Source organism: Sturnira hondurensis, unplaced genomic scaffold (genome assembly GCF_014824575.4).
Source record: "Sturnira hondurensis isolate 20B ecotype Veracruz unplaced genomic scaffold, ASM1482457v3 Scaffold0003166, whole genome shotgun sequence".
NCBI lineage: Eukaryota > Metazoa > Chordata > Mammalia > Chiroptera > Phyllostomidae > Sturnira > Sturnira hondurensis.
The window spans coordinates 499,783-519,959 of NW_028075797.1; the positions used below are offsets into that span (position 1 = coordinate 499,783).

Sequence of the window (20,177 nt, forward strand, 5' to 3'; positions counted from 1 at the left end):
CCTTGGTGTATTCCTTCTTGGGTCCAACTTCTTTGGGACTTCCTGAGCTTCCTGGATTTCCTGGAAGTCTGTTTCCTTTGCCAGATTGGGGAAGTTCTCCTTTATTATTTGTTCAAATGAGTTTTCCATTTGCTGTACCTCTTCCCCTTCTGGTTCCCCTATAATTCAGATGTTGGAATGTTTAAAGATGTCCTGGAGGTTCCTAAGCCTCTCCTCATTTTTTTGAATTCTTGTTTCTTCATTCTTTTCTGTTTGGTCATTTTTTTCTTCCTTGTGGTCCACTCCCTTGATTTGAGTCCCAGTTTCCTTTCCATCACTATTGGTTTCCTGTGCATTTCCCTTCATTTCAGTTAGTTTAACCTTCATTTGTTCCTCTAATTTGTGACTAAAATCAACCAATTCTGTGAGCATCCTGATCACCAGTGGTTTGAACTGTGCATCTGAAAGGTTGGCTATCTCTTGGACACTTAGAAATATTGGCTCTGGGGCTTTGAGCTGTTCTTCTTGAGCCATAATGTTTTGGTCTCTTTGGCCTGTTATGTATGAGGGGTGGAGCCTTAGGTGTTCACCAGGGCAGGGCAACCCAGTCGCTGGGTTGTGAGGTTGTATGTGGGGGCGGGGTCAGAGAGGGGAAATGGTGCTTGTTCCATGCTATCTCTTGGATTTCTGTCCCCTCTGCTGCTTCCCGCAAGCAAATTGGGCCCTTCTGGTCCTGGTTCCTGGGTGTGTGGGCTTATGCACCCTCCAGGATCCTGTCGGTCTCTCCAACTCTCTGTGAACCTGGAATCCTCTCCCAGCACCTTGACCCCGAAAGTCTTTCCAGTTGGTGCTTTCAGGCTCTAATTCCCCTCGCTGGGGCCCTAGCCTGAGTGGTCTGTCTCACTGCTGGCTCCTTTTGGTTTATCTGCGTGCGAATGTGTGACCATGGTCAGCCAGCCGCCTTGTGCCCTCACTGGGTCCGCCCGTTGCCACCCCACACCTGGGATCTGCCAACTGCTGCCTGTGCTCCTGGGTTGGTCTGGCCAATCTTTCCTGCCTGACCCCATCCCGCCGCTGACTCCGCCCCTCTTACTGGTCTGGCTGAATGGTTTGTTGTTATACTTCCGTACAGTTCAATTTTCTGTGTATTGGCTGCGTTTTTGTTTCTAAAACTTTGTTTTCTTTAAACTTGGTTGTGCGAGGAGGCACAGTGTTTCCACCTACACCTTCATCTTGGCCGGAAGTCTGTCTACCTTCTTTAAGCATGAAGTTTTGGAGAGGTTATTCACGTTGTACATGTATTGGTACTTTGTTCCTTTTTATGGCTGAATAATATTCCATAGTGTGGATATATCACATTTTGTTGATCCGTTTTTATGTTGATAGACATTTTAGTTATTTCTACCTTTTGGCTGTTGTGAATAGTGCTGCTGTGACATTCATGTACAAGTGTGTGTTTGAATAACTTTTCAGTTCTTTTGTGCGTATACCTAGGAGTGGAATTGCTGGGCCGTGTCGTGGTTCTTTGTTTAGTTTTCTGAGGAACCACTAATTTTATGCAGTGGCTGTGCCATTTTACATTTCCAGCAGCAAAGTACAAGGCTTTAAATTTCTTCACTTCCTTGCCAACACCTCTTATTTTCTGTTTTTTTTTTCTTATTATTACAGCCATCCTAGCGAGTGTGAAATAGGGTCTCCTTGTTGTTTTTATTTGCATTTACCCCTAATGTCAAACATCTGTCTTTTTGTATGTTTATTGCCAATCATCTGTCTTCTTTGGAGAAATGTCTGTTCAGGTTCTTTGCCATTTTTAATTGGGTTCTTTGACTCTTACCTATTAACTGCTAAGAGTTCTTTGTTACATTTTAGTTAGTAGACCTTTATCAGATATATTGTTTTCCCCAATATAGGTCTTCTTTCCACTTTTCTATCATGTCCTTTGGCATACTAAAGTTTTTCATTTCTATGAGGTCTAATTTATCTGTTTTCTTTTGTTGTTCATGTTATTAGAGTAATGAAGGTAAATTCATTGCTAAATGCAAGGTAATGAAGATTTAATCCTGTGTTTTCTCCTAAGAATTTTATAGACTTATTTCTTATATTTAGGCCTTTGATCCATTGGAAGTTAGTTTTTGTGTGTGGTGTGAGGTAAGGGTCCATTTTTATTCTTTGACATGTGTATGTCCGGNTTTAATTGGGTTCTTTGACTCTTGCCTATTAACTGCTAAGAGTTCTTTGTTACATTTTAGTTAGTAGACCTTTATCAGATATATTATTTTCCCCAATATAGGTCTTCTTTCCACTTTTCTATCATGTCCTTTGGCGTACTAAAGTTTTTCATTTCTATGAGGTCTAATTTATCTGTTTTCTTTTGTTGTTCATGTTATTAGAGTAATGAAGGTAAATTCATTGCTAAATGCAAGGTAATGAAGATTTAATCCTGTGTTTTCTCCTAAGAATTTTATAGACTTATTTCTTATATTTAGGCCTTTGATCCATTGGAAGTTAGTTTTTGTGTGTGGTGTGAGGTAAGGGTCCATTTTTATTCTTTGACATGTGTATGTCCGGTTGTCCCAGCACTGTTTGTCAAAGAAACTGTTCTTTTGCTATTGAATGTACTCAGCACCATTGTCAAAAGTCCACTGTCCATAGATATGTGGATTTTCTGGGTTCTAAATTCTGTTTCAATGATCTATCAGTCTATCCTTGTGCCAGTACCACACTGCAGGTTTGTAGTTAAGTTTTGAAATCAGGAGTTCTCCAACTCTGTTCTTTTCTGTATTGTTTTGGCTATTTGGAATCTCTTGCAATTACTCATGAATCTGAGGAGTGGTTTTTTCATTTTTGCAAAACACGTCATTAGGATTTTGATAGGCCTTGCAGAGTCTGTGAATCACTTTGGATAATAATTGTCATCTTAGCAATATAAAGTCTTCCAACCTTGAACATGGGATGTCACCTTTTATTTAGGTGTTCTTGAATTTCAGCAATATTTTGAGTTTCCAGTGTCCAAGTATTTCACTCTTTGGTTAAATTTTTTCTTAGGTATTTTATTTCTTTACAGGCTATTGAATTCCAATGTGGTCAGAGAATATAGTTTGGATGATTTTTTTAAAAAAATTTGTTGAGACTTATTTGGGGCCTAACATATAACCTGTCCTGGAGAGTATTCCATGTGCAATTGAAAAGAATGTGTAATCTGTTTTTGGATGGGATGTTCTGAATAAGTGAGTTAGGTTTAATGGGATTATAGTGTTGTCAAAGTCCTATGTTTCCTTATTGATCTATCCACTTGTTCTGTTTATTGAAAGTGGGATATTGAAGTTTCCAACCATTAATGTGGAACTGTCTTTTTCTTTCTTCAGTTCTATCATTTTTTTTGGCTTCATATTTTCTGGGTCAAGTTAGGTGCGTATATGTTTATAATTGTTAAATCTTCTTGATATATTAATGTCCTTTGTGTCTTGTAACAATTTTGACTTAAACTGTATTTTATCTGATACTAGTATAGTTACACCTATTCTCTTTTGGTTACTACTTGTATGGGATAGCTTCTTCTATTTTTTTTTCCTGTTATGTTTCTTGTAGATAGCATAGGGTTGGTTCCTGTTTTTCTTTTTCTTTTTAAATTTATTTTACCTGTCTCTGCCTTTTTATTGGAGAGTTTAATTAATTTTTATTTAAAATTACTGATAGGGATGTACTTTTGTTATTTTACTGTGCTTTCTATATATCTTACATCTTTTTCTCAATTTCTTTGTTGCTGTCACCTTTTGTGTTGATTTTTTTTCTGGTATACCATTTTGATTCCTTTCTCATTTCTGTTTCTGTACATTTTAAAGTTATTTTTTGGAATAGTAATTTCTTGGTATCTGCAGGGGATTGGTTCCAGGACCTTCTGCAAAAACCAAAATCTGTGGGTGCTGAAGTCTCTTATATAAAATGGTGTAGCATTTGCACGTAACCTTTGCACATCCTCCTGTTTACTTACAATCCTCTCTAGATTACTTATAATACCTAATACAATGTAAAATCTATGTAAATAGTTTACATACTGTTTAGGGATTAATGAGAGGAAAAAAAAGTCTGTACATATTTAGTACAGATGAACGACTGTAGGCCTAATTACATGTCAGCAACAATGTAACATTTTTTTTGAAATTTTTTGATCCATGGATGTGGAAGCTGAAGATGCAGAGGACTGGTGTTCCCCTAGGAATTGCCGTGAACCTCTTTGATTTACAGTACTCTGTTTGGATTAGGGCCACCTTAGTAAACAAAAACTGCTCCTGTTCGGCTCTGACTCTTTCTCTCTATGTTGTTGTTACCAATTTCAGCTTTCTACATTGTGTGATCATTAGCACGGATTTATAGTTAATTGTCTTATGTACTTGTCTTTTAAGTCATACAGATAAAAAGAAGTTTCACACCCAAAATGGTTTTTGTATTTACATATGCAGCTAGCTACCTTTATCACTGTTTTTTCTGCAGGTAGCTTTGAGTCATTATCAGGTGATCATTTCTCTCATGCAGGTCTTCTGTAAATGAGCTCCTTCAGTTTCGTTTATCTGAAAATACTTCCATTTCTCTTACAATTTTGAAGGATGGATTTGAAGGATGGATATAGAATCCTTGGTTTCCAGGTTTCTTTTTTTTCTTTCAGTGGTTTAAATATGCCTTTCCTCTGCCTTCTGGCCTCTTGAGGTTCCTGATGAAAAATTGGCTATTAACCTTATCTTTTCTGAGGACCCCCTTGTATGTCAAGATTTGCTTCTCTCTTTATTACTGTGTTGACAGTTTGATTATAATATGTCTCAGTTTGGTTCTCGGAGTTTAATCTTACTTCAGGTTTCTTAAAATTCTTGAATGTGTTCACTCATATTTTTATCAGATTTGAAAAGTGTTCAGTCATTGTTTCTTCAGATACTATTTCTGCTCTTTCTCTTCTGTCCTTCTGAGACTCTCCTTTTGTATTTGTTGGTACATTTGAAGGTGTCCTGTGAGTCTTTTAGGCTCTGCTTGTTTTTCAAACTGTCGTAATTTCAGCTGATCTGTCCTCATGATTGCTGATGTTTCTGCTGTCACAATCTGGTGTTGAGACCCTCTAGTGAAAAGTTCAGTTTAGTTATTAAACTTTTCAGCTCAAGAACTTGTGTTTCCTTTTTATAATTTTTATCTCTGTGTTGATATTCCCTGTTTGTTGAGACGTCGTTCTCCTGGTTACCTTCAGCTCTGTGTCCATGGTTTTCTTTAGCTCTCTGAGCATATCTGAGACAGTCAGCTTAGTCTTCACTAAGTCCAATATGTGTGTTTCCTCAGGGGCAGTTTCTATAACTTCTCCTGAGTAGGCCACTGTTTTGTTTCTCTGCGTGCTTCCTGGTTGGTTTTTTCCTCTAAAAGCCTCACATTTTAAATCTTACAATGTATTAACTCTGAAAATCAGATTTCCCCCCATTTTCAGAGTTTATTTTTATGGTTTGCTGTGTGTTGTAGTTGTTCATTTAGTAACTTTTTAAAACTGTCTTTGTGGACTGTATCTGTTATCATGCGTGTTTCTGAAGTCTGTTTCTTTAGCTTGTGTTCTTTCAGGTAGAATTTTGACATACCTTTTAAAAGTTTTCTTAAAATGCTTTTTAAAAAAACATTTCTTTTTCCTAATTCATTGTTTACTTGGTTGTTGTAAACGTGTGACTAGTTCCCAGAATTCTGACAAAGTTGAATTAGTTTTTTCCTTAATTTTTAAGTGTTTCTGTGGGGGAATAGGCCTTTGGAGTTACCTACTCTTCCATTTTTGCTGATACCACCATTATCCTTAACATTAAAAAAATTTAAAACATTTTTAGAACTAAAAGGACATTTAAAACCACAGAAAGTACTTCTAGGCTTATAATTAAAAATTGCACTTCCTTGCCTCATTCTGTCTAATTCTTATTTCCCCAGCCCAACCACTTTTAATTCTGTTAGGTTTTTCATAAGATATTTACTTCTATATTTCTAAATAATAAGTAGTTCCTGTTATTTCTTGATTTTTTTAAATTTGAAAATCACACATACTCAGAGTAAAAGTTCTCTTTCATTTTCTTGCATAGTTGTATCACACTTTTTGCTTATACCAGTAATCATTGTTTCATTATTGTGATTGTATATGTATTCACATCTATCAATTATATTACTGCATTTTCATTCTTGTGCATTTATTTTCCCTAGTGCTGTATCTGCTTTGATTTTTCTATGATCATCACTACTTCATTATAAAACTCTTAATAGAATCGAAAATTGTTTTCAATATTGTGTAGTTTTTGTTGATTCCTGGAGGCTGTCCTGAGTCTTCTGCCCCACGGTGGTGCGTCTGCCCTCCAGGCCTCGGTGCAGCTGCCGTCTGTGTCTTCCCGCCACTGTCGTGTACGGCTTTGCTTTCACCAGCTTCCTGGGTGGGTTTCTGGAATCTGGTATTTCATATGTTCTTATTGCTTGGTTGCCTCTTGTTTTTTGGAGCACATTCTCTGAGAAAGGGTATTTGGATGTGAATTTTTAGATTCGTCATGCCTTCATGTCTTTACCCTACCTTCACAGTTACTTAATGCTTCAGCTGAGTGTAGAATTCTAGGTGGCAGTAACTTTCAGAAATCGAATGCATTGATCTATTGGCTTTTAGCTAAGTGTTGCTTTTGGGATCCCCAGGTTACTTTGGTTCTGAATTTTTATTATATAATTCTCCACTCCTCCCACAAACCTTCAGACTTCTAAATATAGTCTCTCTAACCATCCATATTTTACTCAGCTCTTTCGCCCAATTTTTTTCCCTATGTTTCTCACTTTCATCTCTTGAACAGGTATTTAGTTGTAGTTTGTCTTCACACCAAGGATGCAGCCTTGTGGGGTGCCAGCTTGGACTCTTCTGTGTTAGACTCTCCCCCTAGTATCTTCCCCTTGGCTTTACCTGCTCTTCTCTTGTGCCGTACAACTGTCAGAATAGGTTCTCCAGAGTTCAACAGATACTCTTAGCTCCATTTCTAACTTACCTCTTAAGATTCTATTTATAGTTTATACCTGTTCTTATTTGAATCCTTACATTTTTGCCAAACCAGTGATACATATGCATTAAGCCCTGGCTGGTGTAGCTCAGTGGATTGAGCACGGGACTGTGAACCAGAGGATCACAGTTCAGTTCCCAGTCAGGGCACATGCCTGGGTTGCAGGCCAGTTCCCAGCGGGGGACACAAGAGAGGCAATCATACATTGGTATTTCTCTCCCTCTCTCCTTCCCTTCCCCTCTAAAGATAAATAAATAAAATCTTTTAAAAAAGAGACAATTAAAAAAAGATTATGCATTAAAAATATTACTGAGTTTTATTTATCTTCTACAAGAGAGTTGTTTAATGTAACTCACCAGTAGCTGGGAGCAGAAGTCCCAGTTAACTCCAACTCAGTTTGGCTCTCTGCTCCACTGATGGTACCCTTTTCTAGGTCCAAAGGACTGCGTGTTGTCAAGCCTCTCAGATATCTCTCTGTCTTCATATTACTGACCTCTGAACAGTGCTGGATATTGCTGACTTTTTTATAGCACTCTCTTTGCTTGACTTTCATGACATCATTCTTATGGTTTTCTTTCTTTTTTACCTGTGATCTTTTTCCTTTATTAACCTTTACATGTTGGAATCGTTAAAGGTTTGGTGCTGGATTCTGTTCTTCATTGGTATTTTCTTCCTGGATGATCTTGTGTAGTTTTATGGCTTTACATACTCTCTAAATGCCAGTTATTCCTAGGTTTTTATTTTTAGGTCTAAAGTCTACCCTTAATTGTGTTCTTATATCCAGGGTCTGACACAGATAACACCCCTTTTTTATTACAAAATCATAAGCGTGTAGTTCTGTAACATAACAGTATAACACCATATGATATTTTAGGTGAAATGTTTGAATTAAAACTATAAATTATTACACCCATTATTACACCCATGTTATTACCCTACCAACCACACTCAAGCTGGCGTTATTTCTGCTGGATCCTGTATATAAGTGCCTCTTTAAAATCTCTACATGGATGTTGAATGCATCTCATATTTCACAAATGCAAAATGGAGCTCTTCATTTCCACTTTCCCAGTCTGTTTCTCCCCAGTTCTTTCTCGTCTTAGTAAAAACCACTACCAAGAAATCTAAGAGTCATGCTTGATTTCTTCCTTTTCTTCATTCCTGCACTAATTTCTCACTAAGTCTGGTTGTTCTTTGTCTAAAAGAGTGGTTAGGAAACTATTTCTCTAAAGGTCTAGCTTGTAAATATTTTCAGCTTTGTGGGGATGCTATTTCTGTTACAACCGTCAGTTCTGCCATTGTATCAAGAAAGTGGCCATAAATAATGTGTAAATGATGGGCACCATTCGATTCGACCCCAGGCTAGTCGGATTTGGCCTGTGGGTGTATTTTGCTGGTCTCTAGCCAAAAATATTTGATATCCATCCAGTGACCTGAGAACTGGGGAGGGGGCATTAGGTGGTTTCCCACTTCGAACATTGTGTTTCTAAAGCTTTGATGTTCCAGGCGGAGGAGCCCTGTGAGAGTTCCAATGGGGAGGAGTCCGGTCCTGAGGACCACCAGAGTCTGACGTCTGTTGTTGATGTGGAGGACCTCGGCAACATTATGAGTCATGTGAAGAAAGAAAAGGTACTGTAGTTTTGGGAAACAGTGAAGTTGGATTCTGCAGTGGGTTAACATCTAGCACTCTGTATTGGTGTGTAGTCCACCTAAGCTCATAATTAGACAGTTTTATTTATTTGCCTCCTGTCTTGAGAGTTTTATGCTTTTTTGCTATTTTTATATGAGCATTGTGAAAGTCTTCCCTCTCAGCCCTGTGAAATGAGCTTGTAGTAGGATAGGCAAATATTTTAGGACAAGAACTGAGGAAAGGCTAGATGGTAGGAGGGACTTACTTCGTTTTGTAGCTGAAGGTGACGGCATGATAAGATCTATTTGTGTTAAGATTTCAAGTGGAACTCTTGTGCAGTGCTGCTTCCCTGTCTTCCGGACTGAGTGGTGTTGGGCTGCGGGGTGCGGGCAGCTGGCTGTGTAGGTGTTGAGATCAGTGCGGGTGGAGACCCTAAGAATCTAGGAGATGTTAGGGTGAGTCATCGTCGTCGCGGTGACTGAATGAGTGTGAAGAGTGTACGGTGGGGTAGGATTTTTGTGCAGATTACAATCATCTAAAATTGAGATAACATAATATATACAGTTATATAAAAAGGTAAGGTCTCAGTTTATGTGTGAGTTTTGGGAAATGAAAGTATTCTAAACTAAAAATACATCAAGTGCATAAATAAGTTTTAGGAACAAAATAAATACAACTATGGAAAAGTCCAAGAAAATCAGTCATAAAATTAACACAAACTCAAATGAAAAGATTCAGTAAGGTAGCAGGATAGTATATAGTAACAAGTCAAACAGCTTTTGTATTTCCAAACAATAACCAGTTAGAAGCTGTCACGGAAGAAAAGATCTCATTTACAATAGTCACATAAAAAATAAATAACTGTATAGAAAGGCATTAAAAAAGAAACACCCAAAATCTATGTGAAGAAAACATTAAAATATTTTTGAAAGATGTAACAGTGCCTTGGACAAATGGAAAGAAATCCTTGTTTTTAGATACGTGGACTCGGCATCGCAAACATGTCAGTTCTTTTAAGGTGAAACATAAATTTGATGCAATCCATCAAAGTAAAAAGTAAAGTGAAGTGCTTCCTGGTGCTAGACTGGTTGATTCATGTGGAAAAATAGACATGCAAGGATAGCTAGGAGAACCTTGTGCCAGAAGTAGTTATAAGAAAGACTAGCTTTGTCAGATACTCAGTCTTACTACAAGGTATCTATAATTAAAACTGGTATTGGCTTCTGATGAGACAGACAGGCCATTGTAACAGAACGAAATTCTAGGAGTAGACCCAGCTGTATGTGGGAATTTCATATTGATGAAGGTGGCATCTCTTTTCCCTAGTGTGAAAATACACTTTTAAGATAAATGATGTTGACAGCTGGATAGTAGTTGCGAAAAGATAAACCTGGCTCTGTACTTCACACATACGTCAGAATAAACTCCAATTAGGGTCAAAGATTTACATATTGAAAAATATATAAATAATAGATTTGGATGAATTATTTTATAACTTAGAGAAGGGTTTTCTGTGTGATTCAAAATCTAGAAGCAATAAAAGATTGAATTTATCCATGATTTTTTATAAAGATTTACATGGCTATGAGCAAAATCAAAAGACAAGTGATGAAGCAAGGAAAAATATTTGCCCCATATAAAGAAGGGGTTAAATTTTCTACTACACAAAGTACTCTTAAAAATTGAATAATAAAAAGAAAGACCTAGAACCTACTAGAAAAAAATGGCAAAACACATGAATTGGTAAGTATCAGGAAAAGCTCTACAAGTAGACTAAACATATGAGAAAAGTGCTCAAGTGAAAACTACAGTGACATGTTTCTCACCTGTCAAAACAACAAAAATTCAAAAATTGGGCAGCGTGAAATTAGTGCAGCGCTGGGGAGATGGGCACTTACACCTCGCCGAGGGAGTCCAGAGTGGTGTGACCTGTGTGGAGGGCTCTTTGGTGGTCTTGGCCCGGTGTACCTGCATTTGCCCAGGACCCAGCAGGCCCGGTTATGTGAATTTGTCTTGGAGGTAAATCTTCACAAACACAAAACAGCATCTGCACAAGATTATGCCTCACAGCATGTATAGCAAGCAACTCTCAGCTATGGGTTGGGAAAAAAACATAATATATCCATAAAATATAATATTGTGCAGCTGTGAAAAATAATGTGTACTCATATACATGAATGTAATTTCTAGGTAGTGTTGGATTTGATTTGGAAACTGACATGAACTTAAGATTTAAAAAAAAGTATGTTATTGTCATATCATACTTACAGATTTGAAACTTAAGTACATGTGTATATAAATGATATTTTGTAGCTGTGTTCACGGAAAGGACTTTTCATGTTCTGACACCATCTAACAGCCAGTTCAATTTCAGCGACCTGTAGTCCAGTTCAATTCTGACACTAACTACCAGGAGTTAGCAGCAGACTCCACAGGTTTAGGGCATAGTTCTGCACAAGAATGCCCCCACTTTAAAATGCTGTAAGTCTTGGGGGCCACCTGCACTTCTTTTGTTATCAGTTTAGGGGCTCTCATGACCCCCTGATGTTAGATGATTTGCTAGAATGACTCAATTCACCGAAAGCACTGTACTTGTGACTATACTTTTGTTATAAAGAATACAAATTAGAAACCACCAAATGGGAAAAAACTCCTAGGGCAAGTTCTGGTAGAGGAGGGGTGGGGAAGAGATCCAGACTTTTTGTGCCCTCTCCCCCTGGAATCTGGGCCCCCTGACCACATCAGTGTGCTCCCCACTAGGAAGCTCCACTGAATGCATCTAGAAGTTTTATTCTGGGGTTTTATCACTTTGACAGGATTGAACCCAGTCTCTGACCAACCGCCCCTCCCTGGAGGTTCATTGGGCCCAGAGTTGCATTTTGTGGTTGGTCTTTCTGGTGTCCCAGTCCCTACCCATCAGGAGTCACCTCATTGGCATAACAAAGACACTTCTATCACTTAGGAAATGCCAACGTTTTTTGAAGCTCTGCCAGGAACTGGGGGCAAAGTCCAGATTATTCTTTATTATACCATACATGTAGAGAAACAAAGCACTGGGGTCCTGTTTTCTAAGTATGATTCCCCACTGACAGGAATCAGGGCTCCTAGAAGAAATGGCTGGTTTCCAGTTTGGGGAAGGGAGAATAATAATGCGCCTGGAACATCTTGTTGAACAACTAAGTCCTCAGTGACTGATGGAGATATGCCAAAAGGACATAGGAATCAGCATGAAGAGTTTCCCACAGGCCAAATTTGGGACAATTTGAACATTAAAAATGAATGTAATGATTATATAATGAACACAATGGACTGTATTGCATCAGGTTAAAAAAAATCAATCCTTGTGCTACACAAACAAAGGGGAAGCACAGGAGAAACTCTTCGCAGAAAGTTTCCAGATAATGTACAAGCCATGATGCAATTGTCATATCATCTGTTTGCAATCCCCAGTGTAATAATTGATTTAAACAAGAATCGGGTGAAATGTCTTTGGGGAACATTCATTCACATAGTCTTAAAATATCATCCTGGAAACAACACTACTGAGACTTGCTAAAAAATAAATAGATAGTGGAAAGAAATACCACACAGATTATTTACTAATTACAAATGGAAACATGTACCTTTATAAGTGGAGTGATTAGGTGACTCCTATCTCTACCAAAGAATAAATTTAGCATCATCATTTGCATTAAAACTTGACCTTATGCACCTCCTGATATGATGTGTAGCAAGATGTATACAATATCATCTATGTAGTGTTGATTCAGAAATGTTTTAACCTGAATCATCTTCTGGGGAAATAAGCAGACAAATCCGAAATGCGGGATGGCCCATGAGACAACTGGCCAGGCTCTTTAAAGAGTCAATATCATAAACAATAGCAACAACAATAAAATGGAGGTGGAACTGTTCTAAGATTTTAAAAAGACTAACCCAATACATTGTATAAACTTTACCTTGAGTCAAAGAGAAAATGCCATTGTCTGGACATTCGAGGATATTTGAAATGAATTTTTATTAGATAATATTGGATTTAATTTTTTTCTTCATTTTAACAATGGTATTATAGCTCTGTAAGATCATGTCTTTTTTAGATGAATAATGCAGTATTTTAAGGGTGGAGTGCCATGGCGTTTGCAGTATACTTTCAAATGCTTCAGCAAAATTTTATTTACACACAGACACAGGTGCATTATATATGTATGTGTGTGCACCGATGGATGGATAGATGGGTAATGAGCAGCAAAAGTGGTGAATCCAGGTGAAGGGAATATGGGGCTTTATTGTACATTTCAAGTTTTCATAGGGTTTCAAATAAAAAGTGTGAGGGGAACGACTTTCCCTTATGCCCCCCAAAACAAACCAAAAACACTAATGTCAACTGAATTATGAACTTTTAAAGATACTGCCATTTGAGAATAACTTCTATTTTTTGATAGGACTAGTTGGTGAATGAATAGTTTTGCATTATATAAGGTCTTAAGTATGTATTCCTTGCATATAACGTGAGGGCCCTCTAAATTTACTTGGGGTGGCCTCATACTATAACAAATGGTAATTTAAGGGAATGAATTGAATATGTATTTAATGTTGCCTACTTAATTGTTTTTTACTATAAATAAACATACCTATAATAATGAAAATTTAGAAAAGAGGGAAAGGACAAAAACCTACCAGTAATATATCTCCCCAGAAAAATCACTAGTAGTATATGGACTATTTATTTAAATTTTGTTTTATATACATCTAAATTTCTGTTTTGTTATAAAAATGTTCATCATATTCTTGCACAGTCTTTATAACCTCATTTGAAAATGTCACAGAAAAAAATTTTATTTTTTAAAGATTTAATTTATTTTCAGTCAGAGAGGAAAGGAAGGAGAGAAACATCAATGTGTGAGCTGTTGCCTCTCATGCGCCCCCTACTGGGGATCTGGCCCACAACTCAGGCACGTACTTTGACTTTGGGAATCGAACCAGCGACCTTTCTGTTCACAGGCTGGCACTCAATCTACTGAGCTACATCAGCCAGGGCTCTCACAGAAAAATCTTTTAAAGGTAGTGAATACTGAGATAGCTTGTGTTACAACAGGGATTATTTTTGGAAGTAACAAAAGCTGCTTTATTGTGACTTTTTTACTGGCCCTTCCAACCTGCACAGGATGAAAACTGTGGCAGACTCCATGACTTTTCCAATCATTTTTGGAAATAAAGTATTATGGGCACTTCAAAGTACAAAGTCTTAATTTGGCAGTAGAATGTATAGTCCTGTGTAATTCTAAGTAATACTAAATAAACTAAATTAAAGTTTCTAATTTAATTTATAAGTGAACTTTTCACCTATTTGTTGTCTGTTCTCTGGCCTATCTGCTAGCTTCTATTTTGGATCACTTTAGGAGTTGGAGAGTGGATGGGAGGTGTGCGGGAGAGATAGAAATTGGAAAATTATTACTTGGCACTGTCATAAGATGACTTTGTATGCGGTCTCCTCATCAGGTATTTAAAATGGACTCTTCCAGGCAGCCTTTCCATTGCTTCCCAGGAGACATTGTCCACGGCTGTCTCCTGACCTGACTGACCCCTTGCAATGAGCAAGCGTACTTCTCATGGTTGCTTACTCCTTCTCTGAGCCCCGGATCTCTGGGTTCCCTCCTTTGGGGTCTGTTATTTGTTCTCTTCTCTAGTCGCCATTGGTCAGGCAACCGCAGCCCTTCTCCCGAAGGACCAGCCCTGCTCCTGAAGGACCACCCCTGAGTTCTTAATTCAGGGAGGACAGGTTGGTTCCTACCTAGCAGCAGTGCTTGCTTGTTAGTTAGTCCTCCTGCTCTCTGGATTCCTGGGCAGGAGTCATTCGCACTGAGTTGCCAGGGTAACATAGCAGTTTCCTTGAGGGGCCTTTTTGGAACCTCTCCCCTGGGGCTTCAGGTAAGGGTCAGGTACCCATCCCCACAGCCTCTAGTTGAGGCTGAGAGTAGAACTCAAAATACCTTGCCAACATTCTCCAAAGAAATCTTTCAAAATCCTTTCTTGTTATCTCCATACTCTCTACCCTTTTATATCCTTGATGTGAATGAGGCATTTTTAAAGTTGTTAAACTGGTTCTTAGATGTTTTCTTTGAAACTTTATAACTTGATCTGATTTTTTCTTTGGAATTTTATTTAATTTAGTGCCCTGCTTACATATGTTTCAAAAATTCAAAGAATACAGTCCCTGTCCCTATTTTTCTCAGTCTGCTTTTCACAGGTAATCACAGGTTACAGTTTGGCAATAGTCTTACATGTACTTTACCGACTTAAAAACACACCCATGTAGATAACCATTTTTCTTTCTTTCTTTTTCTTTTTTTTGGCTACACAGATGGGATCATTTTGTAGACCGCCCTTTTTCATTTAACATGCCAATTCTGTGTTATAGCTCTACCTAATTTATTTTAATATTTATGTAGCAATCCACAGTTACATCCTGTAATTTATTTGACTCTAATTGATTAACACTTAGGTATTTTCTAATTTCTGTAATGAATATGCTTGCTCTTACGTATTTTGTGGCTGGTTTAAATTTATAAAATTGAAATTTCTAGATCAAAGGAAATTTTATAGTTAGATAAATATTTCAAAATTGCCCTGTAAAAAGTTGAAAATGTTTCCATTTTCTTCTTACAACATAGGAAAGAGATGAGAATGCCCATTTACTTTGCCAACCCCATGGTATTACCAGTCTTTTAAATCTTGCCAACCTGAAAAATAATAACCTGATTATAATTTACATTTAATTTTGATCGAAGTTCAACACTTTTTTTCCTCCTTGTCATTCACCTCTCTCTGTCTGCCTGGAGTTAGACAAACTTCAGAGTCTGATGGCACAGTCCCGAGACTGCTTTCACTTATGACACGAATGTGGGGGATTTCTCAGCCCGCGCTTAATCCACGATCTACACCAGCCAGGGCTAGGGGATTTCTAAAAATTATCTTCAGGTTGAAGATCTGCTAGAAAAATTCACAGAACTTAACTGAAAGCTGTTATCTTCATGGTTGCAGTTTGCTGCTGGGAAAGGATACAGAAGTTTAGCCAAAGGAAGAGACAGGGAGCAGAGTGTGGAGAGCATTTATGTGTTGTCCTTAGGACATGTGACCATGCCAGCATCGGTGTGTGACAGTGCACATGGAGTTTTGCCAATCCAGGAAGCTCATCTGAGTTTCTGAGCTTCTGAGCTTCGGTGTTTTTGCTGGGGTTTCACTGGGTCCCCAGGACCAACTGACTGACTGCCTGTGTGGCTGCACTTAGTCTCCAGTCCTCCATCCCCGCTTTGGCCCGAGTCACCTCATTAGTGTTCGCTGTCAAGTGCAGTCTGAGGGGCCCACCATGAATGCCGGAGTAGATACTCCTACGACTCAGGAAGTTATAAGGGTTGCAGGGGTGTCCCACCTGCAATCCATGGGCTGCACGCGGCTCAGGATGGCTGTGAATGTGGCCCAAAACAAAATTGTAAGTTTACTTAAAATATTATGAGATTTTCTTGTGATTATGTGTTGCAAGTATTTAACATGTGGCCCAAAACAACTCTTCTTCCAGTGTGGCCCAGGGATGCCAAAAGGTGGGACACCCCTGGTAGAGGTTACTCTCTAGGAACTGGGGATGAAGGCCAGACTTCTCTTTGGGAAAGACCAGATTCTTCACTGCACACTGTCCTGTCTACATTCTGTATTGAGTTGTTTGACTTCCATTATAAAGCTCATAACCAGTAAGTATTCTGATGAGCTATAATATCTAAAATTATCTTCTGAATTTAAAATTGCTATCTATTCTCTTGCCATAGTAGTTTTTTATTTGTGTCCTAATACTTCTGTGTGTTGGTGTTGCTTCTGTCATTTTTAGTAGCTTTTGTATTTTAGGAACCATGGCAAAGGAGCTTTTAAAAATGACAGGTGTGTGGATGTAGGTCCCAGGCCTGACCCAGCTGGTTTGTAATTTGTTAATCTTAAGGGCATAGCTTAACTTCCCTACTCTTAATCCTCTTTCCTGAGAAACGTGGGCTGCAAACTCTGTGTTCCTTACAGAACTGACAGTTGTGTGAGTCAGATGAGATGTGTATGGGAAAGTGCATTGTATCTGTAAAAGCCTGACAAATGTCAAGATGAGAAGTAAGTTTGCTTAGACATTTTAAATTTGCCTGTGCAGTTTTCTAGAGTTGATCATTTAGTCTGTTTCAGGTTTTCTGCTGTTATAATTAGCACTGGTCTAGACCATTTTACTTTTTAAAAGATGTATTTGTATTTTCTCAAATACCGTGTGATTTCATTCATATGGAATCTAATGAACAGATTGAACTAATGAGGAAAATGGGGACAGACTCATAGATGGAGAGCAGGTGATAGACAGCTAGTTGGGGGTGGTAGAGGGTAGGGGGTGGAGAGATTGAGCAAAAAGGAAAAAGGCCTCATGGACATGGACAACAGTGTGGTGACTGCTGCGGGGAGGGGGTGTGAGGGGACTGAATGGTGATAGAAAAATATAGTACATGTTAAATAAAAAATGTATTAGTGTCTTTAGGTTATACTTTCCCCAAGTTGATATACTAACTAGATCAAAATAAATATATAATATTATGCCCTTTAATTTTCAGTGGTAAAACAGGATAGATTTCAGTGCATGAGATAACCAATTTAGATAAATTTCTGGATTTTTTTTTGCCAGATTAAGATACTTAAAGCTTTATATGTAGTGGGTCAAGAATTTGGAATAATTTTTTCTCAACTCTGTTGAGGTTCGATTGATAAATACATTCTAGGTTGTGCAATGTGATTTTTGATAAGGTCATATGTAATGTGATGATTTGATACATGTATGCATTGTGAAATGGTTGCCACAGGTTAACACATACATCACCTCACATCGTTCCTTTTTTTGGTGTGTGTTTCTTTACCACACTTAATATCTAATCCCAGCAAGTTTCAAGTATACAATAAGAGTTTGGAATAATAGGTGGTTGCATTTTTTCTTTGCTCTTTTATCTTATGTCCATTAGAGGGCAGTGGAGAAAAGCACTAATGAAAAAATTGGGCATCCATCTGAAGTACTATTTGAAATGACATGATTTTGGACTTTATTAACTTTAAGAACTTGGTTTATGATATTTCAGGTTTCTAATAAAAAGTTTCTCATAAAACTGTTCGATCTGGGAGAAAAACATTTTTCCAACTTCAGTATGACAAGAAAGTAAAACACCAGGTTTCATTTTTGCCTTATTGTTTGGTTATGGCAGAGTTTCCAAATACGTCTTGTTTTCATTTTATATTGGATGTAATATACTAATATACTCATGTACTATACTAGAGTCAGTGATGGATGTTGAGTACTTGGCTGTTCTTTTTCAACATTTTTTGGCATTTTTCTTTGGAGTTCATTTACACGTAGTCCCGAGCTGCTTTCTGCCTGATCATCATTATGTATCGAGCTAAATCGCCTGAGCTGTTACTGTAGAGGAAAATCTAGTACTTAAGAGCATCGACTCTAGAGTTGGGCCAAAACACTGTATAAGACCTCTTTTTGAATAATACTGACTTTAATGGAGTCACGCTATCTCAGCTTATGTGTTTGTTGGCAAGTAATTTCATTCTCTGTGCTTCAGTTTTCTCATCTCTAAAGTGGGGGGGAATAACAGCAACTGTTATTACCTTCTGAAGTCGTTATGAAGATTGTCAACTGAAGGTTGTCAGCCCCAATTCGACACTGATGGAAATGCTCAGTTTGGGGTGTGGTGAAGAAGGAAACTTTATTCAATGCATACAGCTCAGTTGTGATACTATAAAGCTGTGGAACAGCTCAGTGGTGTTACAGCTCACACCCCTGTTATGAAACAGCACAGAGGTGGACAGCACCATGTGAGGCCTCCCCCTTGGGGGAGACCCCTCTCTGGCTAGACCCCTCTCTGGCCAGACCCCTCTCTGGCCAAACCCCTCTCTGGCTCTGCTCTGTGCCAGTCTGGTCTGCTCTGCCTTAGTGTGGCCCTTTCTGGTCCTGTAAGATGTATTTGGTGTTAAGGCTCCAGTGGGGAAACAATCAACTCTTGTGTGGAAAGGGAAAGTGTGCTCCTAGAACCAAAGGGGAGCTGACTTCTGTAGAAGGAAGGAGGGACTTTCGTGATTACCCATAGTCCCTGATTGGTCTGTCCTCATGCTAATAAGGACTCCAAATACTCACAGTTTGATTGGCCAAGAAAGCACTGGCCTTATTGGTCAGAATGGAGCCGCTGTCATTGGTTGGTGATGATGCCTATGGAAATATAGCTGCATGATCCTGATTACACAGGGAAAGTCTGTCTTATTGGTTGAAATATGGTTCCAGGAGCTCTTTTATAAGGGCTGGCTTAGTCTGCAGGAACACAGTGCAGGCAAGCAGGCAGTTCAGTGAAGGTTTTTCCCTGAAGTGTGGCTTGTGTGAGAGGCCCCTGTTTAGAAACTGCTTCTCTGCTCTGCTTTTAACTTTGGGCAAGTGAGCCACCAGGTGTCCTTGATAGGTATCTTCTTTCTCAGTGTCCACAAGATTAGATAAGTTCATCTATCTAAAGCCTTTACTTTTTTGCCTGCCACATAGTATGTACTTGATAACTATTAACTGTTATTGTATAAAAAGGTGTCTTCAGATGGGCTGTGTTTGGTTTGACTAGTATATCACCATGTTGTCTGCCTCCCTGCCTTGGCAGTAAGGTCTAAGATGGTACTTGTAAGGCTGAACGGAAATTGAAGGGTGAGAGCGATGTTAAAAAACAAGAGAGCTAGTGTTTGAAACACTGGAAAGTTGGGAGGACAGATGCAGAGGGGGTGGTCCTCTAGGGAGCATAGCAGGTTTTGGGGAACTGTAAACAGTTTTGTATGTGTAGAGTTGAGAGGGGATGGGGATGTGCGGAGATGTGAAATAGGAAAGGCAAGGGCAGGATTCTGCACTTGATCTTAGCCAAAAGGCCGAGAAGCGATGGGGCAGGACTTTGGAGGCCTTTTCATGCGCTGTCACTGGCTGTGAGCTTTATTCTAATGGCAGTGGGAAACCAGGTGTTCACTTGATCGGATAGGATGAGGGGGTGGGGTGTGGGGAGGGAGGATGTTTCAGCATGCAGGTCCAGAGTGTTAGTGGAAATCAGGGTGCACGTGGGTTATCCCACTCAGCCCTCACAATGGCCCTGATACCTTTGCTGCCATCATCTTCACTTCACATCCCACACGGTATGAAACAGGCTGAGAGAAGCATGGCAGTTTGCTCCGAGTCAGGTGGCTGGAGAACAGTGAGTCAGGAAGGGCCTGACGATTTTAGTTTGCTTATTTTCTGTTTCTCTATGTTATGATGATTTGTAAATGTAAAGGGGATTGCTATTTTTTTTCCTGCAGTAAGTAAATATTGCTAAGTACTCCCCACAGCATGTTCTGGTTAAGCAGACAAACAGCGATATCAGTATCATCAGTATCGAAAATAAATGGTGAATGCTTGGTAATTACTCACTGGAGAAATATTTCTGTTTACAAAAGGATTTCAGTGT

At 38.7% G+C, this 20,177-nt stretch overlaps 1 protein-coding gene across 2 annotated transcripts in view; it reads left to right on the forward strand.

The window, feature by feature from the left end:
* Positions 1-20,177, forward strand: part of LOC118984017 (S-adenosyl-L-methionine-dependent tRNA 4-demethylwyosine synthase TYW1) — a 176,327-nt gene that overhangs the window by 13,519 nt on the left and 142,631 nt on the right. For both annotated transcript variants that reach the window (XM_037041728.1, XM_037041729.1), the window contains exon 7: positions 8,520-8,642. In XM_037041728.1, the coding sequence (XP_036897623.1) occupies positions 8,520-8,642 (123 nt within the window). The remainder of the gene's footprint in view (positions 1-8,519; positions 8,643-20,177) is intronic.